At 43.7% G+C, this 27,872-nt stretch overlaps 1 protein-coding gene across 2 annotated transcripts; it reads right to left on the bottom strand.

Annotated features, from left to right (window-relative positions):
* Positions 1-1,473: 1,473 nt before the first annotated feature.
* Positions 1,474-18,563, bottom strand: LOC121084181 (syndecan binding protein). 2 transcript variants are annotated; one of them, XM_040585353.1, is made up of 9 exons: positions 18,431-18,563; positions 13,890-13,955; positions 10,910-10,988; positions 7,147-7,256; positions 6,669-6,827; positions 5,051-5,226; positions 3,654-3,825; positions 2,999-3,090; positions 1,474-2,191 (listed from the first exon to the last, which is right to left on the bottom strand). In XM_040585353.1, exons 2-9 carry the CDS (start codon positions 13,938-13,940, stop codon positions 2,137-2,139), a joined length of 894 nt encoding a protein of 297 aa, XP_040441287.1. In that variant the 5' UTR covers positions 13,941-13,955; positions 18,431-18,563; the 3' UTR covers positions 1,474-2,136. The 2 variants fall into 2 exon arrangements, with proteins under 2 accessions (XP_040441287.1, XP_040441288.1); XM_040585354.1 differs by lacking the exon at positions 18,431-18,563 and adding an exon at positions 17,685-17,709.
* Positions 18,564-27,872: the final 9,309 nt, after the last annotated feature.

Genomic DNA, 27,872 nt, shown 5'->3' with positions numbered 1-27,872 from the left:
GTGTTTCTCTGGCATTGTAAAACAATTGTTTTATGGTTAGGTGCTGTTTTCTCAGTCTCCCAATTTTTTTTATTATGCTGGAGTTTGAACTTACCTTTCAGTAAGGTAGTAGCATGATGTCAAAGCAAGCTGGTATTTCAGCTGCTTTACTCACTTGGCTTAGCAAATAACTGAATCTTTATGTAATCAATGAGTATGTGTGGTGAAGGCACATGTGACAAAGTATTAAGCCATAATCATCTGTGCCTGCTGTTACCAGTCTTGCTGCAGGATATTTAGCATGAGCCCTGCTCTTTCACCTTTCATTGTATTTATATTTCCCCAAATAAATCTGTGTAGGCAAAGGAGAGATAGAAAATCACATTCTACACTTGCCTGGAAATGTCTTGGGTCATTTCTGGATTGTGTTAAAAGCTTTTTATGTGGTGTTTCAAGCATGCCTGTCATTGCTTGTTTACCTCCACCCTATTGTATTTTGTCCCTGGCCCCCAAGGCTTTGGTTTTCTGCATTACAGCACAAGCCTGAGTTTAAGAGGTGCACTGTAACTCCTTTTTCCTTTCAGCACATCCTATTTTTGTATTCTGTACCTGCTAATGTCCAATTTTGCAACTCAAGTTATATGCCAGTGTGCTTGAAAACCACAAAAGAACTACCTGAGCAACAGTATGCTATGCACCTTCACACTTGTTTTCTTGATGCTGTCTTACCCAAATTTTGGGCACACTAGACTCTTTTGTCATTAGGAAAATTTGTGGGTTACAATAAAGATAGTTTACTAAGTAAAAGGAGGGCAAGAAAAAAATAAAGGTGATATAGAGGCAATCACTTACCACATCCCACCAGCAGACTGATGCCCAGTCTCCAAGCAACAACTACTTTGAAAAGACTCCCCCCAGATTATTGCTGAGCATGGTGTCAAGCCACATGGCATTTCTCTTTCTTTGGTCAGTTTGGGTCGGCAGTCCCAGCTATGTTCCCTCTCAGCCTTTTGGTCACCCCCAGTCTACCCCCTGGGGGCAGGGGACAGAGCAGGAAGCAGAAGAGGCCCTGATGCCATGCAAGCACTGCTCAGCAGTGGCAAACCCATGGCTGTTATCAACACTGGTTTAGTCACAAGTCTCAAATACAGCACATACCCGCTGCTACAAAGAAAGTTAGCTCCATCCCAACCAGACCCAGTACACCCAGTCAGCTGCAAACAGTTTTAAAATAAAGTTGCATCTATACAATCAGTACATCTTGTAGAACAGCTAGGCTGCCATGCCATGTGTTAAGCTGAAGGTATGGGAAGAGTTACACAGATCTTGTTTAAATTATCCCAGATCTACCCTTTCAAAACATTTCAGCGTTGTAGGCAGTAAGCTTATTTAGAAGACTACTTTAAATTGTATTTCCTATGTCTTTGTTGTTGGCTGAAACTGGCCTCAACAAGCCGGTCTTAGCTCATCTTAAGTATGTACACACAGAGGATCTAAAGTTTCAGTCATTTATTTGGTTACTTCTGAATCCTTAAGAACATGGTTAAGGCAAGAGATAAGCATTTTAGTTACAATTTGTATAACAAGTAATAAAAAGATATTGAGTATCTGTACACTACTTTTATTTAATACGCTTACTGAATGATGCCTTTAGCTATATTCAGCTTAACTGGCATTCCTGTGTAAACAGTATTTACTAGAACAAAAATTAACTAGTACTAGCCATACTTCTAATATGCTATTTCAGATCTACTCTTGCAAACAGAAAGCAGTAAAAATACTCATTCGTCTTAGACATACAAAGCGCAGCATTGTCCTAGGTAACAACATGGGACTTCGCAAGTGATATCTGGTTCCTTTAGTTGCAATGGCTTATAGTAGTAGTAAACCAAAAGACCTACGAAGAGAAGTCATAACAAGTGGAATTTCACATTTGTCAAGCATATAAGGCTACAAGTTTTACAGTTTGTGAATAAACAAGGTATGTTGAACTGTAACATTCCCAGCCATTATAGATGCAAATGCTTGATGCAGCATATCTTCTCTTAGCCTCCAGAAAGGCTCATGTGCAGAAGAAAAAAAAATCACTGAGTATAATAGCCCAAGTTTAGTGGAATTATCATTATATATATGTACACACACATACATGATGCAAGTTTAGACTTCAGGAACGGAGTGATCCATCAGGCTCTTCATAATGCTAGTTGCCATCCTAAAGAAAAGGAAAAGGCATTCAGTTTTGTAAGACAACTGCAGAAGACCACTAAAGCTTCTGATCACTGTCCCTCTGTCATTGCCAGCCCTTTAAAACTACTTCAAAGTTGGCCTTTCATTCCACTATTTTTGACAAATATGTTGCTACAGAGAGCTGCACCAAACTGCATACACAGAAGGGAAGCCCACGATACTCAATGTTTTTATTAGTAACAGAGTTGTGGTACAACCATCTTTCAGGATGTGGACATGTGTGCAAGCAGAGTAGCACCACAAGTGAGAGAAAGAGGGCAGGGGGAAGACTCAATTATACCTAAAGCATTATTAATTTCTAGCAGCTTCAAAAACATTTTTGAAGGAGAGATTTAGATGTAGAAAGCCACTGCTGCCAAAGGATTAGAAAAAACCCTCCATCCTGCCAAGAGTCAGGTGTAGGTCACCGGAGTTAGTTGCGCTAGGAACAGTGTTTTAGTTACAAGGTAACAAATATTTGTGTTACTTAAGTACTTAAAGTTCTCAGAAACTCAAGTCTTATTCAAATTACATTTAGAAAAGGCATTTTCAAGAGAAGGCAAACAAGCATCACTAACACATGACTAGTTTAAAAACAACCAAAACACACCAGTTTGAGTAAAACATCAGATGAAGCAAATTTTCAGATTCCTCCCACCCCCTCTCCAGTCCTCATGTTAAGTTTCTAATTAAGTCTTAGCATGAGTACATTTTATTTAACCTACAGAAAAACAGTCACTGTCAACTTGATTATAATTAACACCACGGCTTCTTTGCTTTGTTTATTACCTACCTCTTTATTATATACTCATAAATACTGGAAGGCATGACAGTAATGGTCACTACATTTCCAGCTGTTGCCAAGATGTCTGCAATCTGGGGGTCCTGTTATTAAACAATAAGTCATATGAGCAACATTACTTGAGCTGACTAATAAAGCAGCTGTTCAAGAGCTTTTTCTAGACATTTCATGCAGCTTAAAGAGACCCACAACTCCTTGCGTGGAGTATTTAACCTTCAGGGCAAATCACTGAACCTGCAATACCACTTCATAGATGTTTGCTTATCACATTATCACTAGTACAAACTGCCTAGAGAAGGGATACAGACACTATACACAGAATTCCTACTAGAGTTTGACACAGGCTGGCAGGAAGAGAAGCCTATTCTTTGTTTTGCCAGCAAAGTCAGATTAAAGATAAAAACTGAGGGTCAGCCTAGCCAGGTAGGGGCAGAGAGGAAGAGAATGTGTTGCCCTGCCTACAGATACAGAACTGCAAAGAAGCCTCAAAATACACATTTCTCTCCAAGCAAGTTGTTACCTTTCATGACTGACTGATTTTATGAACATTAAACAATATATTACAATCCATTGCCATCTCCAAGACTGTTACTATACACACACAAACTCACAGCTGCCCACACCCACCATATGCTGCTTATCTTACCTTCAATCCAATCACATTCTGGCCATTAATTTCACAGATGTTGTGCTCTGTAAGAAGTCCATTTCTTGCAGCAGAACTGTCTTTCACTATGGAGGTTATTTTTCCATTCTTGAATATGAAACCAACATGCCCTGTGCTGTCCTTATGCATAGTAATGATTCGTTCAAAAGGCCTAGAAGGCATTTAAAATGCAAAACCATTCTTTCAGTCTACTAAGCCACAGAAAGAACCACACAGTATTTCAGCAACCTTGACTTACAAAAGGTAATTGTACTCTATAAGACTTACACATCAACTACAACGAAAAGTAGTTGGGTTTAACTTGATTTTGTTAGTATTGTGATATTAATATATACTTGTTTATAAACCTTATATGTTTTCCCTGTTCTACAGGCATTTCACCATCTGGATCAATAGTAACACAAAAATCGCATACAACATCAACCCACCCACCACCACACACAAACATCCACCAAAAATTAAGTGTTCTCTACAAATGTTACAAAGTAAATAAAATAGCACAGGCAGTTTTAACAGTTATAGGCAGACCACAGGATTCTGGAGTACAAGGCTTCCCCAACATTCCTACTGCTTTACAGACCATAAACATTTAAGTTGTGCCTTAAAAAAAAGCTAGTAAATCCAGGAAGAGGGTGAGGAGTTGGGCACAGGAGTGGTAGACAGAGCAGGGAACCTACTGCTTGCAGTAGTTTGATTCAATACATGGATAGAAGTAGCTGCACCAATGGAAGCAGCATTCCCTCCACCGAGTCAAACTTGGTTCTTAAAAATGAACATTGAAAAAGCTTCAGGACATGTACCTAGTCATACCATCCATTTTCTCATAACCTACAGACCTTCTGTTGAATCTGACCTATTATTACTACATACAAATAGCTACGAGCTCATTATTTAAATATCTGTATTGCTCAAGTATACTTCTAGCAAAACTAACATTAATCCACACGTAAGGAACAGTTCACAAGAAAAGTATCATGCTAAATAAAAATGCAAATGTATTCATTAACATAGCAAGTATTTTGCTACCATCTTTTCAGTCAGTATAAGCAACGGTCAATTTGTGTCTGAAAAAAAAAAAAGCACAGAACTCTTGAATTCAGAGTTTTAAGTTTGATTTGTGCTATCACTCACTAGTTTACCTTGGAAAATGCAAGTATCCCATGCACACTCCGGGCACGATGAGGTATAACAAATTAATAACCATTTTGACTGTTCCCCACAAAAGGGATCATTTCTGAGTATCTTTACTGTTGAAGTACATGGACAAACAGATTCTATTATGCCCACAGTCCTGCTCAAGCAAGGGGAGACCCAATCCCCACAGAGTTACTACTCCGAGATGGACAATGACAGTCCACATCTGCAGTTGGCTTTACCTGTCCCGAATGATCATCGAAATCCTTTCTCCAGAAGCTTGTTTCAGAACTTTATGTGCTTTATCAGAACTCCATCCTGCACAGTTTTCACCATTGATCTGCAGAACTTGGTCTCCAAACCGCAGACCAGCGAGGGATGCTGGAGAGTTTGCCTGAACTAACTGGACAAATATACCCTACAAAAGAGGATAAAAAGGGGGTAAAAAAAAAAAAAAAAAAGGAGGAAGTTCTTCCCTAAAGATGAAGACCAGTGACATAACACACAGCCCTTTAAGCTTTTCCATTCTCTATGTAATACAAACCAAAAAGACAGAAGAATTTGCTAACTATATCACCTTAAGAGGTGTTTTTGAAATTTCAACCTGTTTATAGATGTCTTTAAGAGACTGACAGATAATTAATGCTAAAATAAAATTCAGAAGTGGACAAGTTGTTCTGGCTAGATCTCTAAACATTAAAAAAAAAAGACAAACATTACATTAAAGCCTTACTCAAAGGGGTAAATATTATTCTGCTTTAACAAGAAATCTGAACTGGATCAAAACAGACCAGTAGTAAACTTGCGTATCTCCTTCTACATTTAACTAACAATTCCTTTGTCAGACATTAAGTCTATATATTGCTGGAGAATAAATCAGCAATGCTAGGAACTCTGCTGCAGATTTTTCCTTCTTTCACAACCCCATTTGTTTTCAACTTTTTTTTTTAATCAATTATGACTTGCTAGCACCTCTAAAAAACCCAAGGTGTTAAAAAACTATATCTAGTCAAAGTACCCCTGAAAACCAAGTAAAGCATATCAAGGCAAACTGTAGATAATACCTTTGAGCTGGAGGTGTCACAAACAAAACAAGAAAAACATCTACTCTAAGAAAACATCAGCATTTCTTGCGTTACAAGAACTACAAAAAGCATTTTAACCTTATATGAAACCTTGAGTACTTTTTTTCTTAAACAATCAAATTAAATAGCCTTCCTGAGGGGAGAAAAATAAACACTCAAAGTAGCATTTTCCATGTTGAGAATCAAACAACACTGAAACAGAGAAGCTTCTGAGCAGATTTAAGGATCTCCTTGCACCTATGTTCATGTTGAGGGAAATTTGAAAAAAAAAAAAAGCCTACTCTGAAATTACTCTTTACATATAGGTGAGATGACACCCACCCTTATCCTTACTTTTCTCACCAGCAACACACTGCAAGAATCTATAAGAGGAGCTACTTTAAGCCATGGGCAGTTCTCTGCACACTGCTGAGCTTTAAGTACCACTCAGTGTTTCCACAAGCACAGAGACAAGAAGTCTTGAACTGCTAACAAGTATCACAAGTTCTGCAAGGACAATTTCATGCTGTGAAGTGGGGGAAAAAAAACCCCAACCAAACTTACAAGGATTTTTCAGATGTTACAAAACACACGGAAGTTAAATTGTCACTGTAAATTCAGATCCTAGTCCAGATAGCTGGAAATCTAGGTACTGATCTAATGGAGGATTTTAGAATCCAAATAAAGGATAAGCAAGCATTATATAGAAGACAATTTTGTGACCATACACTAACTTCACTACTAGTTTAATCCAGCGTTAATATCTGTATAAGCAAAAGCAAGCTCCTGTACTTACATTGTCAACAGACTTAAGGCGAAGTCCAATTTTGCCGTCTTGGTCTTTACATAAAATTGCTTCACGGATGCCTTGCTTAATTTCTGCTCTGCGAATTCCAATATCATTTCCAGTCACTGGAGCTACCATGTAATTAGTAGAAGGTCGTGTTACGAGTTGCTGATTAAAACAAAATAACCAGACAACAGTTTCAACTTTTTTAAAGTAGGTATATGTCAGTTTATATGAAGTGATATTTAAGAAAACCCACACAAATTAATTCATAACACCTGCTTCTCTTCACTCTCTCCCCAACCCCAACACTGGAAATATAGTGCTTGGTTTAAGACCAGATTAAAATAGGTATTGTTAGTCAAAATAATTCATTTATCAGTCAAGTATGGTACTCAAAACAAATAAATAGTAATCTACTCTCTAGAATGCTAGATATACATTTAGTCTTTATACATTTGCCGAAACATGCTTGACTGGTACTTACACCCTGTGGCTGAGCAGCTGCTGCCACCGGTAAGTTTCTCTGCACCTCCTCCTCGTTGAGGCTCAGGCCCATATACTGAGACAGTTCTGGATACAGTCTGGGGTACAAGCCTATAGGAGAAAAACAAAACAAAAAACTCCATCAGTACAGTTGTTGGTTTAACAGAACGAGCAGTTACTGCTTTCACATGTATAATTACTTCAACAGATCTTGTGTTTTTGTAACGCATTAATTTGAAAATTACAATGGAAGACACACTTGGAGCAGGGCTGTTATTCTAGTCCAGTTTAGCTGAGTAACCAGCAGCACTTCTGAGATGAAGAGCTTACAGAGAACGTTCAGTTACTCCATTCATCCTTTAGGGCACAAACATTAGACACATGGTGCTAAATTCAAAACCAACACTGTGCTGCCCTCCATAAAGACACACCCTTGCTCCAAAGCTTTTGGGCAATTAGTGGGGAACTACTCCCCCTCCCACCCCCAAACCAGGTACGCTGGAGAATGCACACAGACACAAAGCGACCTTCCAGCAAGTGCAAGACAGCACTCTCAAAAGACAGCCATGCCAAGGACATTCCAGATCCCAGGCACGGCAGTTTCTGCCGAAGACAGCTTCCCGGCTGTAAGGTCCGCAGCACAGTCTGCTGTATCAGTCATCATAAAGTAGCTGTCATTTCCTCATAGCTTTGAAGCGGTTTTAGACACGCTTCTGAACAAGACAAAACAAACACGGCCCCTAATACCCAGCAGAAGATTCCTCTACACTAGAAAGGAGTGGGAGGAAAGGAAGTTAAACCGACAGACTTGTCAGACCTCGAGTCAAACCACTCTGGAAATAAGCTTGATACTGCTCTTGACATTCCACAGATTAACTGGTGCTACTAACAAGTGGCAGCTAGAAGAACTCTTCTGAGAGTCCACCTGCTGTTCTCACTGAATTGGTGGGGACAGAACAGGCTACTTGAAAATCGAGGTGGTGCAAGGGCTGGCCGGCCGTGGAAGCAAGCAGGCTCCCCAGTTTGTTTATGGGTACGTGTATAAAAGTATTACATATAAAGCTATTATAAGAATCTACGTTTGACCAGAACGGAAAGTAACTTTTCTGGGACAGAACAAAGGTCATTGCAAGGTGAATTCCAGTATAAACTAGGGACTTTTTTGCTCCTTAATACTTTCAGTGGTCACGTTTGCACACTGCTTCATGAGAGCTGTCTGATCTTATTTCAGGATTTATCTATCAGCTTGTAGTTTCACCAATATTGGTTAACAAGCTTTCAATGAATATTCTTTCTACTTTTCCTTGTGTTTTAAAGCCCCTAGGATTATATACAATTAACGCTGCACAACACTTCTGCAGCTACTCCATTTTTCTCTTCTGTTCTTCACCAAAGACCACAACACAAGATGCATCTTTGCTCGCTGTATTACATTCTCATTCAAAACCGAGACCTCCAAATAGCAGAACACATCCAAAAGCTCTTGATGTTGTATATTCTCCTGCCTCTCCCAGAACAGAAGGGTTCTTGGTGGGTTTGGCACATCCTATAGATTGTGTAGGCCTCCCTTCATTTGGGATATACTAAATTATTAACCACTCTTTAGCTACGCACAGGTCTTGAGCAATTAGTGCACAAGTTGATATCAAAGTTATGTCATTTGGCCGGCAGACACAAAAACTTCCGGAAAATTCAAACTCTGGACACCAGAAAGAACGCTGCCAAGAAGGGAGTGCTGAAGCTAACTCAAAACTGGTCTGGTGAAGTTAAGCCAGGTAAGTATCTACTCCAGAAGGGATCTACAAGAGGCAGCACTCTGGTCAGCTATACAAACCCCTGCCTTAAAAGTCATCTTAAACACACCAGCACCCACAGGAGAACAGGGGACAAAGTTACATCCACCAAGCTTTACAATCTGATCCACCAGCATTGTTGACAGCTGTTCCAGCACTGCTGCTGGTCATACTGGTTAGAGGCTGTAGGCTTTTTAGACCAAGTATAACTCACTAACCCAGAGTTCTGACCTCAAACATACTTGTGCACCTTCATGGATGTACATGTCTGTGGGAGAAAAGGAGGAGAAGTAGGTACAAATCACAGAACAGTCAGGGTTGGAAGGGACCTCTGGAGATCATCTAGTCCAGCCCCTGCTAAAGCAGGTTCACCCAGAGCAGGTTGCACAGGAGCGCGTCCAGGTGGGTTTTGAATGTCTCCAGGGAAGGAGACTCCACAGCCTCTCTGGGCAGCCTGTGCCAGGGCTCTGTCACCCTCAAGGAAAGAAGTTCTTCCTCATATTCAGAAGGAACTGCTTTCATTTCAGTTTGTGCCCATTTCCCCTTGTCCTGCCACTGGTCACTACTGAAAAGAGCCTGGCCCTGTCCTTCTGACGCTTGCCCTTGAGATATTTCTAGGCATCAATAAAGGACCCCTCTCGGTCTTCTCTTCTCCAGGCTAAACAGGCCCAGCCCTCTCAGCCTTTTCTCATAAGGGACATGCTGCAGTCCCCTTACCACCTTCATATCCCTCCACTGGAACCTCTCCAGTAGCTCCCTGTTTCTCTTGAACTGGGGAGCCCAGAACTGGACACAGCACTCCACATGTGGCCTCACCAGGGCAGAGGAGAGGCGGAGGATCACCTCCCTCGACCTGCTGACCACATTCTTCCTGATGCACCCCAGAATCCCTTTGGCCTCCTTGGCCACCAGGGCACACTGCTGGCTCATGGCCAGCTTGCTGTCCCCCAGGACTCCCAGGTCATTCAGCATTAGATCTCGCCTAATGCTTTATCTTGATAAAGCTTTACGTTGATAACATGGTAAGATTAAGTTCCACCTTCCTGGTGTGATAAACGCAGTCATGATTCATGTCAAAAATAGAATGTACTGTGATAAGTGCAATTGTTGTACCCTGTGTAAATCTGGGACCTGTATCGCAGTTGTGGTGAGTGGGCAGGTGTGGTTCTCCTTTAAGACAACGTGATGGCTTCCCCTTCCCCTGAGGCAATCACTGCTTGGAAAAGCCCGACAAGGGAGATAAGGAAAACGCCAGCCAAAGGAGACAAAGACCTTGAGATTTGAAAAAAGCACGCCAAAGGAGAGCCAGTAGGAGGAGAAGGCGTACCCTGACCACCCAATGGGGAAAGAGCGGGACGGGATGAACATCCGGCAAGAAGAGATTGGTCAGGATCCGGGGAGAAAAGACGCTGCTTTTAGGACTCAGGTGTGCCTGTGGTGGAACTAATTGAGTTCTCCGCACACCCAGCGCTGGTTTTGCTTATTGTTTCTCAACCTAAATTGATTGAACCCAAAATAAAATTGTTTTAATTGTTATTGTTTATAACACTGGGCTCTTCTCTGTTGAAAAAGATTTGTGTTTGTGCTTAAGCAACCTCATACAGAGGAGAAAGACAGTCTCATGCTGCCCTCTAAAGCTTACAAATATACATGTGATAAATAAGGAAAACTAAGTGTTTGAGTCAGAGTTTAAAAGAGCTCAAATGGTACCAACAGCAAACCTTGTTACATTAGGCTTACTTGGAAAAGGAAAGAGTTAGTGTTTGCCACAACTTCCTTTTATAAGCAAACACTGTTTTCTGACTCCTATAACACTTCACCAAGGTGGGTGCTGGCATTTCCAAAAAGGCACAGTCTCACCTTTCATAAATAGGGTTACATATATATAGGTATTTTTGACTGTACTGTTAACTTTAGTATTTCATAACTGCATTCCACAACATTAGGATACTATACAGCACATGAGCTTACCTCCATCGTGAGGAATAGGAGCAGACGCTTCAGACAAGATTGCTGGATTAGCTGGATTTGAAGAAAAGGCTGTCTGAGCCTAAAAGCAAAGACACTCACATAAGTTATCTTGCACAAGAAAAAAAAAGTTATTACATCTTTATTACCCAGGCTGAAGACTAAGTGTGTTTTTTTCTTGTACACACTAGTTACTATTCATCTTGAAGTTCTGAAGTCACATGTTTTTCTTTGAAATAAATAACTTCAATACAATGTGCTGTAGTAGTATCAAAGTACTTCAGTAGATCAACTTGTATCTCCCTCAGAGACAAGGTTACAGTAATAACGCAGAAAGGCTTTTCTGTCATCAGAATGTTTTTGTCATCAAGGAAGTTAGAGAGCCTTAAGACATTAAACTTGGCTGACAAAGCTTTATAACTTTAAGTTTCAAGGTATGAACTTTGGTAGAGTGTTTTGCAATTACTTTTTCCAGCTGGATAGCAGCTGTTTTACCTCTTTGTCATTTACAGACATTCTTCATGAGTTCTACAATGGTCCCTTAAATGTTGCAAGTTCCACAAAACCCAACACTACTAGATTAATACCTTCTGAAAGAAATGGAACTTATCAAATTTTTTTTTGTTTTTTTTTTAACAGAAGTTGCCACTACAGCAAACACACTAAGCTTAATTTCTGTATTGCTTACTGACTCACAAATATAGAGATTGTATTTAATAAATACAATATAAGTTAAAAATAAAGTAAGCCAACTTCCTTCCTTCCTTCTCAACACCTCAGCTACTAATTTTTGGCCTTGTGTAATCGTATCAGTGAAAAACAGTGCCTTAGAAAGGCCTGTTAAGTGTGATGGAAACAGCTATACCAATAGCTCTCCTGAGGTTGAACGTCAAAGGTGAGGGTGGGGGTGAAATTGGTAAATGCATAGTGAAACCTGACACTGAACAGGACACAAATCATCTAACACAATGTGACAGTCAAATTACTTAACATTTTTAAGGAAATCACGCTTAAAATAGAAGACCTCATAGTCCTGTACTCTCCAGGAAGTTGTTTTTAGAAAATGTTTCAGAGCAAGAATGACTCATCATTTATCAGTACCACATGTATTTAGAAGAATAGCCTTCAATTGAAATGTTAGGCAAGAAGAACAGGTTAGAATATTTAATGTAACAAGTACGTTGTTTTAAACAGCAGTCATTTTAATCTCACACATTTGTGTTGGATACAGGCTTCATCTTTCAGTACGCTGCCTCCTTTTCTCCTAATACTGCTCTCAGACACATATTTTAAGAAACAGCATTTTTGTAACGTACCTTTTGGGAGAGGCAAATAATTTAGCCTTTGCTACGTGCTGTGGCCAGCAGGTTGAGGGAGGTGATTCTCCTCATCTGCTCAGCTCTTCAGGAAAGACATGGACCTGTTGGAGCAGGTCCAGAGGAGGGCCACAAAAATGATTACAGGGACAGAACACCTCCCCTGTGAAGACAGCCTGAGGAGGTTGGGGTTGCTTAGCCCAGAGAAGGCCTCAGGGAAACTTTATAGTGGTCTTTCAGTACTTAAAGGGGCTTGTAAGAAAGATGGAGACAGACTTCTTAGCAGGTCCCATTGCAACAGAACAAGGGTTTTCAACTAAAAGAGGGTGGCAAAACACTGGAACAGGTTGCCCAGAGAGGTGCTAGATGCCCCATCCCAGGAAACCATCAAGATCAGCTGGGTCAGGTTGCTCAGAGCCCTGTCCAACCTGAAGATGTTAGTGCTTATTGCAGGGGGTTTGGAGTAGATGACCTTTAAAGATCCCTTCTGATCTGAACCATTCCATGGTTCTATGAAAAATGTCAGTGAAAGTGGAATGGCATACTTGTTACAATTAACAATTGTAATAAATGTAATAGATTAACTCTAGCAGTTGGTCATTAAGAGACCAAAGGAGCATATTCTTCGCTCCAGGGTACTTTTATTTCCCGCCCCCAGTTCAGGATTACCTGATTGTAGATGAAGGACTTTGGTAAAAGGGGTGGGATGGGCAGACAACGATGAGAAATCCCAACACAACATCCACAACTTCAAGAGGCACAACCCACACACAGAAACACAGGTGAGGCTGAGGCACTCCACTTTGGGACAGCTCAGGAGAGTTAAGCTGTTCTGTGCAGTTTGCTTAATTGCTTCCCAATGAGAAGGACAAGGACAGCAGTAGCAGCTACATTAAAATGCAGTATAACTCATTGCTACTGTTTGAACTGGCAGGCAATACAGTTTAAGTTTAGGAAATAAGAACGGGAGCTAGGTAAAATGCTGAAGGAATCAAGGAAACTCCTTGTAAAATATTCATATCAAATTTCTCATGGAGTTTTTATCCATTAATGTTTTTTATTGTTTTGTTGCACAGGTATTTTTTTCAGCCTCATCCTGTCTCATAATAAAGCTACCAATATTCTTATACATAAACTGTTTTAAACAAATGTGAGCATCTTGGAAATATTAGAAGAACTGGTCACTACCATGAAATAGCAAGAGGACAAGTTGTGATGCCAGATGATACTAAGAGAGCCCAGTGTTCTTTTGTTGTGCTCAACTGACCATGACAGTTTTCTGACACAAGTTTGAACACCAGGAGTGAGATAGCAGATCTGTTAGTGCAGTCAACACCTATTCATCACATCAGAGCTGAAGTATGAGAAAAGACTGACCACGTTTGTCTATTTAAGACAAAGTACCTATACTTCAAAAAAACTAGACATTCCAACATAAAGACAAATGACTATTAATGAATACATAAAACAATAAACATACCCAACAGTGGTAAAATAAGCATTAATCATATTTAACATCACAAAGTGAACAGTTTTTTTATCTTTTCCCTTTTAGAGTGTGATGGTAAAACGAACTCTCATCTACAAAAGTCTCCCCTTCCCTGGATTAAATATCACAAGATATATATTATTGTCATCAAAACTCATCTTATTAGAGCCCATCGTACCTGAATAACTTTGTCAACCTTCAGATCTTCCAGGGAAGGATAGAGAGACATTTTGATGCAGTCTCACTGGGTATGGGGAGGCAAACAAACAACAGGGTTAGAAGTTAGAGATATTTACTTAGTATTACAACTTTAAGAAAAAGCAAGCAGGCATAGAGTGTTAAATAAGTGATCTGTGACCTGCAAGTCTTAGTACTACAGATACCCGGCACAGCACAAATTCCATTAAGACTACCCATTCAAACCATTATCAGCAATAGCCTTTGTGTAATAGGCTTTACCTAATAAACTTAGCGTTGTCAAAGTTTAAGTCTCAATGGTAAGAAAGCCTATACAGAGAAAACAGTTTCACGTGATGCACTGCAAAGACAGACTTTAGGAGGCCAGGATGCAATGATGATGCGGGTTAAGAGGAAAAAATCTAACCATCTCCTCCTAGTCTCCTCCTCCCAACTGGGACAGTATTTTATATACAACTGCAGAAGCTTTCACCCTGTTATCTAAAGGGTCTAAACACCTTCATCAGTTCTGATATTCCAATGTCCTCATTTCGTCTATGACACAGTTAATTTTCTTCTTAGTAGCTGGTGCAGTGCTGCGCTTTGGATTTGGTGTAAGAATAATTTTGATAACATACTGATGTTTTTAGTTATTGCCAAGTAGTGTTTATACCAAGTCAAGGACTTTCCAATTTCTCATGCCCTGCCAGTGAGAGGGGCACAAGAAGTTGGGAGGGGACACAGCCAGGACCGCTGACCCAAACTGGCCGAAGGGATATTCCATACCATATGACATCATGCTCAGTATACGAACTGCGGGGAAAGCTGGCCAGGGGCTGCCGCTCAGGAAGTGGATGGGCATCGGTCAGCAAGTTGTGAGCAATTGCATCGCAAATCACTTGTTTTGTATATTGCAATTCTTTTATTATCATTATTTTCTTCCTTTTCTGTCCCATTAAACTATCTTTATCTCAACCCATGAGGGTTTTTTTTTCCCACTTTTACTCTTCCAGTTCTCTCCCCTACACTGCAGGGTGGCAGGGGAGGGGGGGGGGGGGGCGCGGCTGTGTGATGCTTAGTTGCCTGCTGGGGTTAAACCATGACATTAATTAAGAAGCCACTGAAAACAACTGCCTTCCATGCCCATCTGTAGCACATTAATTGCACCAAGAGACCATAAACCAGCAAGATTCAGTCAGTAGTGAGTTTCAAAACACAGAGGCTCCAGGCTGGCTCTCATGTGATGTTGGGAGAGCCCTGTAACAACTTATCAGGAAGTAATACAACAAAAGGAAACCAAGGAGGGGGGAAGGGAGCAAAACCAGGAAAAAAAAAAAACAAACGAAAACCCACACCACGTTTCACATGATCCTCTAAGGCGGAGCTGGAAGTTCGCCTGGTGCTAGGGCTGAGCACCTGAGGCTTCAGGAAACCCCATTTTTCCAGAGCTCACTCACATTCTTACCTAGGTCAGCTGAACTCTTCAAAACCATAATAAAATATTTCACATCAACATATGGGAACATTTTCGGGGGGGGGGGGGGGGGGGGGGGGGGCGGGCGGGTGCGGGGCGCTGCGGGGCGGGACAACACAACAGAAAGAGAAGACAACAAGATTGATACAGCTTTGCAAGTTACAGAAGGCCCTTAGTGAGGCAGCTCTATTAAAATCTTCCAGTTTGGGGATTCATTTACTCATCCAAACAACAGAGGTCCTTATTAGTGTAGCAATTCAGCAAAAATTCCAGATTAAAAGTGACCACTGCACAAATCCTTGAGCTACTGCTTCTGTACATGCAGATACTAAGTGATTTAAAAAAAAATACACTGATGTCTAATGTGATATTGCAGTAACACAACAGACATCTTTGTATTACACTAAACTCATCAACAGCTTTTCTACTTGTTCAGCAGAGCGCTCAACAGCTCCAGTATCATATCAAGCTACAAATAAAACTTCAAAAAGCATGCCCTAAATCGAGACCTAAACTGTGAATGTGCGGCCAGTTATGTTGTAACAATTAATTGCCACTGACATTTTTGACTAATTGTTGTAACTAAACCAAACATGGTTGAAGCCTAGAAGCTTTATAAATTAAACATACATACTTAAACCCAGTTTAAAGCTCCATTTTAATCCAGTACTGACCTGAAACAGTCTGGTGCTCTTGCTCATCCAAAACAGGTAATAGCAAACGCAAGCTGGAGTCCAGCAAAGCTCAGGTAAGTGGTGCCCAGATGCTGCATTCTGCTGCTAACACCGGTCAAGTCAGACACAGCATCAGACTCACCATCTAATTCTACACTACAGCTGCCGGTCCAAGCACTGGTACATGTTTGAAGTCAGCCCACCCCCAGCAGCATGCAGGCAGGAAAAGGACAGTGTGTTCCCAAAGGAATCACCCTGTTGTAGGGCAACAAAGGGCACAAGAGCAGCATTTTGCAGACTGTGATCTCCGACATCCGCACAGTAGCGGAGCGCAGCACAGGGTCTGCTGCATACCTTGTCCCAGTGACACTTCCACGCCGCAAACCCCAGCATGTTTATTCCTCAGCCAGCTTCAGTTCTTCTCCACAGACCAATCTCAGTCTGTACACAATTACTGGTGGTGACATTTGTCATCAACAGGCAACCTCAACCTTCCTCTAATTTATAAAGAGAGGCACAGTGCTTTTGGTAGAAAGATACAAGCAAAGCTAAGTATATATATTCATTCTTGGATCACAGGCGACACTGCAACAGCTTATCCTGCCACTTTACAACCCCCAGCCACCTCCCCTGCCCAGCCAAGGGCTCACAAACCCAAGCATTCACCATGGTACCAAGGAGCCACCAGGCTAGCTCCCTCCTTGTAATCTTACTAGTTATTGGTTTTGGTTTTCCAACTAACCAGCCAGAATAACTGTCACCACAGTAACTGCATTCAGTGAGCTCATAGCTTTCTATATGGTATTTGCAACTTCTGCACAGGCAGCTGTAACACAAATAACCCTTGCCAGGTAAGGCCAGACCCACAAAAATACTGTATCTAGTTTAAAATATGATTAGTTTTTTTTAACATTTGTCACTGTCAGGGACCAGTAATTGCAGGAAGAACTTCCCCACAGCTTCTGTGCAGCATTATTCACAGCATAAGCAGGAGTTCCAGCAGGCACTGTAGTGGCTTGAGGCACTGGGCAGTAGCTACCACAAAACAGGAGCCACTATAACCTCCTTTTCTCTGTTAAAGACCTATAGTGACATCAGAATCATTTTCCCTGATCATTTCCATATTCCTGCATCTTGTGAGGGACGCAAGCGTTTAGGAAAGCAAAAGTAAAACCCAAAGGAAGAGTGTGGCGCAGGAGCGATGGCCTAAGAACTCCCCCCACTTCTCAGCGCCCCCGGCTGGAACGCCTGGCTGCCGCTGCCGGCCGGCTCGTCCCACCCAGCAGATCCTGCTCGCCCAGGGCAGCGCCAGGCCCCGGCCCGGGCTGGGGCTGCCAGCAGGAAGCCCTGCGGGGGGGAGCGATCCCGAACCGCCCTCGGCGGCACAGCCGGGAGCAGCCGGGCTGCCGGGCACGCTGCCCGGGTCAAAGCGCGGAGCTGGACACGGCACAGGGCCCCGCCGAGCCCCGCGCCGGCCCCGCCGTCAGTACTGGGGGAGGGGGAAGAAACCAAACCAGAACAAACCCCACCACCCACAGGTGTTTTCTGCCTGTGGCCCGTGGAGACATTTACGGCAGCCCACAACGCCAGTACTGAAACACTGGATTCCACTTCCAGACGTCAGGCACTTCGGAACCCCAAAATTCACCTCTGAAGCAGATCCGGGGCAAAACCTCCTGAAGGTCAGGCTGAGACATCAGGAACTGAGCAACCGTTTCGCAAGACGAGCCCTCCACTAACGTAACTCAGCGTTTCCCTTCTGATACGCACCCAATTAGCCTCTGAGCGACTGCTCTCGTTACACGTTTAGCTCCGAAAGCTGCTCCCTCCATTTCAGGCCCGAAGCGCGGCCCGCTTACCCGAAAAGGCCGGTCGCATCCACTCCACCCCCCGCAATATTTAGCCTGTCTGAAAAGAAGTTATTACAAACGTCCCGGCCTCCTCACAGGCGCTGCCCGAGAAGCACGGCCCTCACGCAACGGCCCCGAGGGCTGACCGGGGTCGGACGACACCTCCAAGCCCACGACCGCCGGAGGACGCGGACACACCGGCGTTCGCTCGCCCGCCGCTCTCCCCGGCCGCGGACGGAGGAGCCCCTCGGGGAGGGGGCGCCCCTCGCCCGGCAGCGGCCGCCCCCGGGAAGCCGCCCCCTCCCGCAGGAGCCCGTCACGGCTCCCCGGCGGAGCGGGCACAAACGCTGCCCCGCCAGCGGCACAGTGAAGCCAGCCCGGCACCGGCCTCCCCGGCACGCCCCCTCCCCGCTCCGCCATGCCCGGCCGCCCCCCCTCCCCGCCGCGCCGCCCCGCCGCCGAGGCCTGGCCGCCGCCCCAGGCCCGCGCACAAAGGGACACGGGGCACCGGGCCCCGCCAGCCGGCCGCGGCCTCTTCCTGTACCTTCGTCCGAGGCGGCGGCTGCCGTTCGTCGGGGCCCTTCAGCACAGAAAGGGGCAGCGGCGGCTCCCGTGGGTCCCGGCAGCGCCGCTATGAGGGGAGCGGGGGCGGTGGCGGAACTGGCGCGGCCCCGCGCATGCTCCGCCGGCGGCGGGAGGGGGCCGGGCCCGGCGGGCGGGGAAGGTGGCGCCGCGGGGCGGGGGTCGGGGCCGGCGGCGGAGCGGCGAGGGGCCGGGGGGTGGCGGCCCGGCTCCGTTAGACACGGCCCCCGCTCCCACCGCGGCCGGCAACACTCCCCACCGGCCGCTTGCTTTACCTAGGCGGCGGCTCGCCGCTGGCATTCTTCATTTTTTACTGCCTTTGCACTGCCTTCATTGGTTCCCAGCTGTCACCTTCGTGAAGGAAAAAGTACAGTTCTCTATTCATCTTCCAACATTTCTTGTTTTTTTTCCCCGGCAATAAAGCGCACCCTGCTAACTGCCCTGTACCGGCTCTGCTCTGCGTGTTTGCCGGCCGGGCGTGGGTGCGCCGGGACGGGACGGGGACGGGGCGGCGGGGACGGGGCCCAGCTCACGGGGCCGCAGGGCCAGCGCACGGGGTCGCAGGGCCAGCTCACGGGCCGGCGGGGCAGCGCCTGCCCGAGCCGCCCCCACGGACACGCCTGGGGCAGAGCATGTCCCCTGGGGAAGCTCCCCTGGAGAAACTGTGATAGTAAAGAACACCAGCCACAGGGAAATCCCAGAACGCACTCGGAAAGAGGCTTTCATACTCCATTACCATAATTGTTCCGCCTTGGCCTTATTTATAGCATTAACTCCTCTGGCATCAATTTCCAGTCGTTACAATCCTTCTCTGCTAAGAGTCTTTGCCTCCTTCTTTGCCTGTTGTCAAATCTTGTTCATCATACAGATAATGAAATGTGCTGAGCGCCCCAACACTTCTTTTCAGCTAAGAAACCAGAGCATTCAGTAAAGGAGTTCATCAGTTTGCCAGCAGCGAGGAAGGTCTGCTCCCATCTCCAGTCACTTTCTCCTGTCCTCAGCCAGTCCCAGCAGCTGTCAGGCTCTTCTGTGGGACAGCTCGAGCAGAAATCAAATCCACCGAAAAACATGAATGCTTTTCTGCTGGGTTAGTAAGCCAAACCAGCAACAAAAGGATCTCACAAGCACCAACAGCAGCCAGAGCAAGGGAAGGGACGGTGTGGCTGGGAACAAGAGAAAGGAGGAGGAGGAAGGAGAGGCGGGAATGAGAGGGAAGGTCGATTCCCTTTCTTCCAGCACTAACAGGCCATTTCATCACTTGAGCTTTATAACAATTATAACCTTACTTAAGCTAAACAGATACTTTGTTGCAATGTGTATCTTCCAATCCTCCTGTTTCTTGAATCTCTCCAGTTGCCAGCATCCTTGGTGAGCACCGCAGGGCTGTGTAGGATTGGGGTAGCAGCCTCAGCAATGCTGAATTACAGAGGAACAGCCTTTCTCCAGCTGCTCAGAAGGCTTCTGCTTCTCCACCCAAAAATCAGCCAAGGCTGGCACCTTCCTGTGTACCAGAGCCTGAACCATTGGCTACTGAGTCATGCAACTACAGATCATTAAATATATATGAAGTGCAGTTTTGGGCACAGGGTATGCATTCACAAAAATCCTGTGTTAGGTGCCTTTGGGGCCAGGAGGGAGGGAGGGAATCTAGCTCTGGTTTAATAATGACAGATGATTACTACTTTTGAAGTGCTAAATTTTCTGCGTAGCCAAAAGTGATTTTTAACATTAGTGCAGTGAAAGATTTAAAACTTTGTATGCTGCCGTGGTTTAACCCCCACTGAAAACCAAGCACCAGACAGACACAGTGTGTCAGACGGAGTGTGTAACTCTTCATCCTGCAATGAGCTCAGCACGGTGAAGCCCTGTACCCATCCTGGCGAACCAAGAGCACTGCAGTGTCCATATAGCGTGGGAATTGCAGGTTGTGGTTGACAGTTGTCCAGATGGTGCTGGCGCTGATAAGTAAACTGCGATATTTTCTTTCGGTTTGCACTGAATACCCGTCTCATTGCAAACACCTCTCTTTTCTCCAGAAAGGTAGGTTGTTATTTGGTACTTTCTACATTACTTCATCTCTTGTCGTGGTCTTTTGCGACAGCCTGCTGTTAAGGTAGCAGCCTTTGTTGGTGGATGTCATACCTGCACTGTTAGTGCATGCACACTTTCTGATTTTACACACATAATGAATGTTCATTTTCTTCATGATGATATCTTAGCCCAAAGACTTGGCTCCATATAGTCTATTATTTGTTGAGCATACTGTGTGTGCACTATTACTAATACGTAATCTAAGAACAAGTGAAGTCCGGGTTACAGGCAGTAGCTCTGGCACCCATATCCACCTGAGGAACATCCACTTTGGTAACAGAAGTAAATCTTATCATCCTCATCTCCAAACGTACCATGAAATGCAATTTCAATAAATATTTTGAAGTACAGTGTGAGGCTGCTGCTTCTTGCTTAAGAACAGGTTTTAGACAGCGAAAGATGAACCTTGTACTGAAAAGCTTTCTCAAAATTATTGTTCATTTAAGTATAGGAACAAAACGTAGTAAAACAGAAAGATAATTGCTGGAAAATGGCTAATCTGTGCGACCAGTGCAGTTTGGCATGTCTTGGTCCTTCAAACATCCTTCAAACACACAGCCCAAAAGCAATTCCAGCTACAGTTCTAGTCTTGTTTCCTTCCTGGGGAAACCAAAGCTTGGAAGGGGATGGCACATGCCTTAGTCACTCTGTGACATGAACCTGGGACAAGGGAGATAATTCTGTGCCCCAGAGTCTGGAGGGGGCAGCAGGAGGGCCTGACCATATCTTTATAAGAACTCCACCGAGACTGGGGAGCTCTAAGGAGTCAGAGGTGAATTACCCAAACAAATGGCTCCTGATCAGCTCCTGAGGTATTTGCAAAAAGATTATCTATTCTTTGAGAGAGGTGGAACAAATGGCCAAGTTATCGGATTTTTCTTGTTGAAAGTAGAACACCGATGGGCAATAGCGTGGTAATTTTCCATCGTCAATATACTGGTTTTGGCTTTTTACTAGTCTTGTGCCAACTTTCAAAGAATAACAGAAACCACCTACTGATTGGTATCAGTCTCAGCTGTTGTAAAAATCTTAATAAAATAATACATGGTTGTTACCCAAAAATTCACATTTCTGCTTTGAAGCTGGAAACAAATTTTGCTTTTGTTCACTAGGAAGCTCTCCACCCATTCAACAATGAAACATTTTCAGTGGCTGCTCAAAACATGTACAAACTGTGAAAGACAGCACCCTGTCAGTGCTGGAAAAAGAATAATTGTATTGAAGTGGTCCTGTACCTGGGGTAGTTATGAGGGAGTTAACAGGGCCTGCTCTAAGCCAGGTGCAAGGAGTTTCCTGCTTGTATTTCTAGAACAAACCTGCCACAAACCAGCTTAAGTAACTGTGCTGCATTGCACTAAGCTGTGCACTACACCTGTAGACTTTGTAAACAAGTTTTTGAGGGGGTTTTGTTCATATATGATTATATATGTTCATATATGTTAGATTCCAAGTATTCCCTGATCATATATGTTAGATCCTGTCTTTTAAGGGCAATATAATATAGTACTTTCATTGTCCTCTCCCCAGCCCACAGGGTGGATGGTGCTCAGCGAGTGTATGATTTTCCACTGTTCACTTGGCAGTTTCATGCCTGATTTCCTGTCCACTATTCAAACTCCACTCTAAAGATGGAAATACTAATGTCACTGTCTTTTCTAAGTAACACTCTAGTGTCCGAGTGCTGTGCAAACAATCATGCAGTTATTTGCTATCATAATTCCCAGGATACACACAGGGAATTCAGGCACTTAAGTTGAATATGTTCATAATGCATTATTCTGAGCTCTCAGTTCTACAAACTCACGTCTCATGTTTGTGAAAATATAGAAGATGTTTTTGTTAAATCACCTTTCTGACTTCACTTATGGTTGTGTGCACCCAACACTTCTGCATATTAGACTCTAGAGCCTCAGTGGGGCAACTGGAAAATAAGGGAAGTACAGGAACCGCTTGTGGAGAGCCTGGCGAGAGGACTTCTCACTACAGCAGAGGTGCGAACAGCATCCAGCTCTGCAGCCTGCCTATCCAGGGCGTGAGCAGTTAGATGTTCCTCTCTCCTCATCGTTCATTAGACATGTTCCAATCTCTACAAGAGATGAAGCAGAGGTCCTGCAGACAACCGGCACCTTCATGCATGACCCTGAGCCAGTCCTAGGAGACAGAAGACAGGAAAGAGAGCCAAGGAATGGGTGTATTTGAGCTCTATGTGGTCAGACGGGAGGGGTGACTGTGCTCTTCCTGTGCCTAATGCGCAAGTGGGACTTCGCTGGAAGGGACTTTAAATAGCCCAAACAGCTCTCTCCTATTTCTGGTGTATATTTCAGTGTTTAAAAATCTGTATTTTTTGTTTTTATGTTGTAAAGACCAGATAGACATAGTAGAAGTAAGGCGTATATTTCACAGTAATGGTAATTTTTACTGTTTAACTGCTTCCCCAGGGATTCAATGTTTTTTCCTTTCTCCTAGCATCTCTAAATCAACATTTTATACATTCATGTTAGATACAGTCTGGTTCAGGCTGAGGTTATGGTCTCTGATTTAGGTGACATTCTGTGGTCTAGATGAAGCATGAGGCTGGACTAGAGGACTACAGACAGATCCGTTTGCCCTCAAAACACGTAAATAAAATAGCCTGGCAGAGCACACATCCGTGTTCTGCATTTACTGGGTCACAGTGATGCACTGGAATCAGCTGAAAGTGCAGCAGGAATTTGGTCAGGCTTGAGTGCCACCGCCCGAGAAGCTCCACTGAAATCACTCAGCAAATGTCATGGTGGCTGCTGGTATGCACGGGGAGGACACCCTGGCCACCTCACCTTCGCACTTCATGAACACAGGGCACAAGTGCTTGCAGCAAGCACAGCATGAGGAAACCTAAGCTGTAATGCCTCAATGGGAGCCTGGCACTTTGCCTTAAAACATCAGCGAGGATAGATCTGAACAGGTGCTGGCCTCTGGGCTGGGCTGGTGGAACAGAGGTGGGCACTCCTTTTGTGTGGCTCTGGCTGCCACGGCTGTAACCTCTGGCAAAAGAGATGGGGCAGAGCTGGGGCTGACAGCAACGTCAACCGCTTCAGCAAGGCTCACTAGTGGCATCTGTTGGAGAATTTTGATGGTATATCCCTGGAGGCGAATTAAACACGCAATTGTGCTTAAGTATATAAGAAAAATCTAATGAACAATGCATTGGGCAGAGTCCCACTGCAGTATGCAGTTCTCCATGGAATCTGCAAAGATGCGTCACAAGCAGATTCCTTATATACACTTGCACCAGCACCAGTCCCAAGAGTGGTCACACCGGGCACCTCAGCCGGGCTGTGGGTCCATCCCCCAGCCCAGCTCTGCCTCCCAAAGGTGGCCCCTGAGCTTGGGTCACTGCACACTCCCATTTCAGGATGGCTACAAGACAATGCTGAGGCTGTTTGATATCTCATCACCAAGGGAAACTTTACTGCTTTGCAAGGAATCTGTTCCGTCTCTGGCATTCCCGCTTCCAGCCAGTTTAACCCGTTCCTGCAGCTAAGCCTCCTTGCCCTTCATGCCAGATCATTCCCTGGTCACAAATTACCACTGCTGAATAGTTATAATTAGAATTTCCCTTTTACATCTGTCACCACTGGAAATCTAAAGACCAGTCAGAAAATTCTGGGGGAGACTGTCATGGGAACTTGAATTGCCATGAGCGATCAGAAGGCGGCTCACCCAAAGGCATGTATTGCTGTTGGCACGGCGCCCTTGCTTTTTTGGGGATCTGTCTCTGCACTGACTCAGCAACCCAAATGCTTTCCGTAGCTCAGGAGTGTTTTTTGGAAGTCGGCCACAGCATTTCTGACCGCACCAAATCTGTTTAATTTATGAGATCAGTCTTGAGCTATATGGCTTGTCAATTGGTGAAGAAAAGTGATAATTTGTTTCCATTTGTAAACTTTCCAACTGTTTCAATGCTTATGTCTTACTTTGTGTTTTGTCTTTGTCTCCCTCAGGTCCTGTTCTCTGTAACATCTACCTGTCATCCCTCATCTGTCAGTGTTTTCTTCCTACATTACCATATTCTTTTCGTGTTTAGTGTTGTTTGTTTTTTTTTTTTTTTTCATTTTTGTCTTTCTGCTTGTGGTTTAAGTCTTTTCATCTGCAAAGCAAAGCCATAAGAGGTAAATCTCTAGTCTTTGCTTTTTGAAGTTAAAAAATAGTATAAAAACATATAGAAAGAAATGGGTCAAATGCAATATTACAGCAATTATGATAGTAGAAAATCAGAATTCCTTCTTAAACATCAGCACAGATAGATAGTTTTTCAAATTAGCCATCTGTATGCAGTCGTAATTAAATTGTCTTAGGCCAGAAGGCTGATTCACATGTAAAACTAGTGGGCTGTGCTTTGGACAGCTTGTTTATATGGTCCCATATTCATCTCTTTAATCTAATCTGGACAGCTGAGCTGCCTCACACTTTGAACTTGCTTTCATGTTATGTCTATTGCAACACCATGCCTTATTTTTCCTTTCTTCTGCACAATGAAGGCATTGTTCACTGCCACAGTTCCCTTTAGGGCAAAAAAAGAAATAAAAAAATAAGGGGGGGGGGGGGGGTGGGGCGGGGGAAGAGAGGAAAAAAGCTTTGGCTGCATAGAAATATGATCGTGAAAACGAATATATGACAGAAAAAGATTGAAGCTATGACTGGCAGATTTCTCCTGCAATATAGAAAGGCACTCATTCTTTAACTTTTCACTTGTATCCTCCAATAAATACTGTAATATAGAAAGTAGCACATAGAGATGGAGAAAATGTAATATTCAAGTATTCTAGTAGTAGAAGGACATGTGTATTTTCCCTTGGAAGAGTAAAATGTAGCTCAGTCACATAGCTGTGTTTCCCACTCTTCACCCAGTTCTTCACATTTTGTACAGTCCAATGAAGCTCAGATTGACATTAAAAGACACATTTATATACAACTGTTTTAGGCTATATTTCCCAAAACAGCCAATAGGCTAGCAACAACCTGCCGAGGATGCTCTCAGAGAACGATCCCTGTGTTAGTATATAGATCCAAGGGAAAAGTGATAGAGGATCCTGAAACAAGAGAAAAACTGTCCTAGGAAAGTTGTGATGATGACTGCTCTTTGCCCACTAGGCAGCCACCATCATTTCCAGGCTGCAGATCCTTTCCAACTGGCATTGTTAATCCAGCTTCGCCGTTTCCCCCAAATTTCTGGAGACTTCTCCAATCCCAAAGTGGTCACAAGAGCAACTGAAATCACCAGGAAGGGGAACTCAGGGATGGTTTCCAGCTGCTGGTTCCCTGTTGGCCTCTATCTCCCCTCAGATCTGCAGTGGCCACAGCCTGAAAGGAGAGTCTGCACTGTGGCTACAGGTCCCAGGCTGGCTCCTAGCCAAACCTACCAATATGGTGGTAGAGCTTTTGATTTCCTTCATACTGCAGCGATGGAGGTTGGCACTGTACAAGATGATCAGTTCAGGTGCAAAAGGAGTGTGTAGCCAACCTCTTAGCAACCTGATGTGAAGTTTGTTGAACTGGCACAAACCCAAGCAGCAGCACCGGAGGGATATCAGCACCTGCCCAGAGAACATGGAAATAGCTGTGAACAAGAGTGCTTCTGAAGGTGCCATCCTTCTCACAGAGTAAGTACCAGTGTCACTGGTTATTCTTAATATTTTCTTAAATACTCACCCAGTCCTTTACAAACTGGCCAGCCAGTCCCTGCTTTCTCCTATTTTCCTACGACGTTGCCAAAGCCTTGAAGCTATCTTCCACTCTGTTAAAGCTCAAACCAGATTGATTTCATCTAAATGGCTGTTTTGGAGAGGAGAACAGCAAAATAACCCTTCTCTCTTACTCTCCTTCGTTCTTCATTTAAGGTGTCTGACATACCAACAGCCAAGGTATCTGTGAAAGGGTTTGGTGCTTTCTTGTTGGTGATTGAGCCTTTTTGCTGATTTGGAGCTTTTTTTTTTTTTACTTGCTTGGCCAGCTTTTTATCTTTTCCCTGACAAACATGAGATTTGGGCATCCATCAAGACATATGCAATAGTATCTTTCTTGGATGTGTATGTAAAAAGGGTGAAGGTCTTACATATGTTTGTAGAAATACACTTGGGCATGCCTATTTTAGCATTTTAGTTTGGAGTAGGAGTGCAAAACAAACCTTCCAGATGTCCCCTTACAATGTTTTGCTTTGCATTGAGGTGAGGCAGGTTTGGACTTCACAAAGTGCATTTTTGCATTTTAGATGAAAGTAACCTTTGCAATACAGGAGGACATATAGTCTGTTCTGCTGGTGAGTATTCAGTCCATTAAGCCAGAGAGCTAGTTTGTAGTCAGAAGAAAAAAAACAACAAAAAAAAATTGTGGATAGAGTGGACATCAGGTCTTCAGCACCATTTCACTCTACATATCCACTCCTATTTTCTCACACCACTTGCTACTGCTGACATCAACTTCCATGTATAGGGACCTTCCAACATCTCAATCTCAGTGGCTTCTAAATGGAGATATAAAGGGAGTTGTGAGTGAGTATGATGAAGTTTGGGACATAAATTAAGAGCTACACTTAGTGGATGGCTAACTCAGGCAGATGAATCCACGCCACAAGTTGAAAAAGAGCAACTAGTAAGCTACAACGGTATGTGGGAGGCGGGATGGTGCACTTTTTTTTTTTAAAAAAAAAAAAAAAGGAGGAGGGAGGAGGAAAAAAAAAACCAAACAAAAAAAGGAACTGCAGCAGTGCAAGAAAACGAAAGGGAAGCAAAAGGAGGCAGAAGGTGGTGTTACATTCCCTACTCCATCTGCTGGGGCAGCCCAGAATAGCTTGTCATGTTCATCCAGACAATTGTGTAGTAATCTTCTACTGGCTTGTTACCTAACTACCTTTCTCCAAATAATTATTTGGTAGTAGTGAGGTGCATCATTTCTGTAATCACATCTAAGCTTTGATTTCTCCTTATTCAGCATTCTGAGTACCTGAAATTAGGCTTTTAGGTGTAATGGGATAATATAGAAGCCACTGTTTTGTTATCAAATGATACCATTCAACTCCAGAGTTTAAAAAAAAAATGCTTTAAGAAGATGCAGTTTGCTGCACTGAGTACTCATTCAATAATGCCTCATGGTAATAACGGCTCATGGTTTATTTTGCATCCTGCTTGTGTTCCCATCTCAGTTCTCTTTGTTCTCCACTTCCATAATTGCTCTCTTTCTTTACAGTTTCTTCTCTGTGATACCTAGAAAAAAGTAACTTACTTAAATCTTATTATTCTCAATTGTTACCAGCATCCATAGGTTTCCTAATTCCC

This window comes from Falco naumanni, chromosome 3, assembly GCF_017639655.2.
Source record: "Falco naumanni isolate bFalNau1 chromosome 3, bFalNau1.pat, whole genome shotgun sequence".
NCBI classification, from domain to species: Eukaryota; Metazoa; Chordata; class Aves; order Falconiformes; family Falconidae; genus Falco; species Falco naumanni.
Note: the sequence above shows the minus strand (reverse complement) of the source record. Positions and strands in the feature narration are given on the sequence as shown.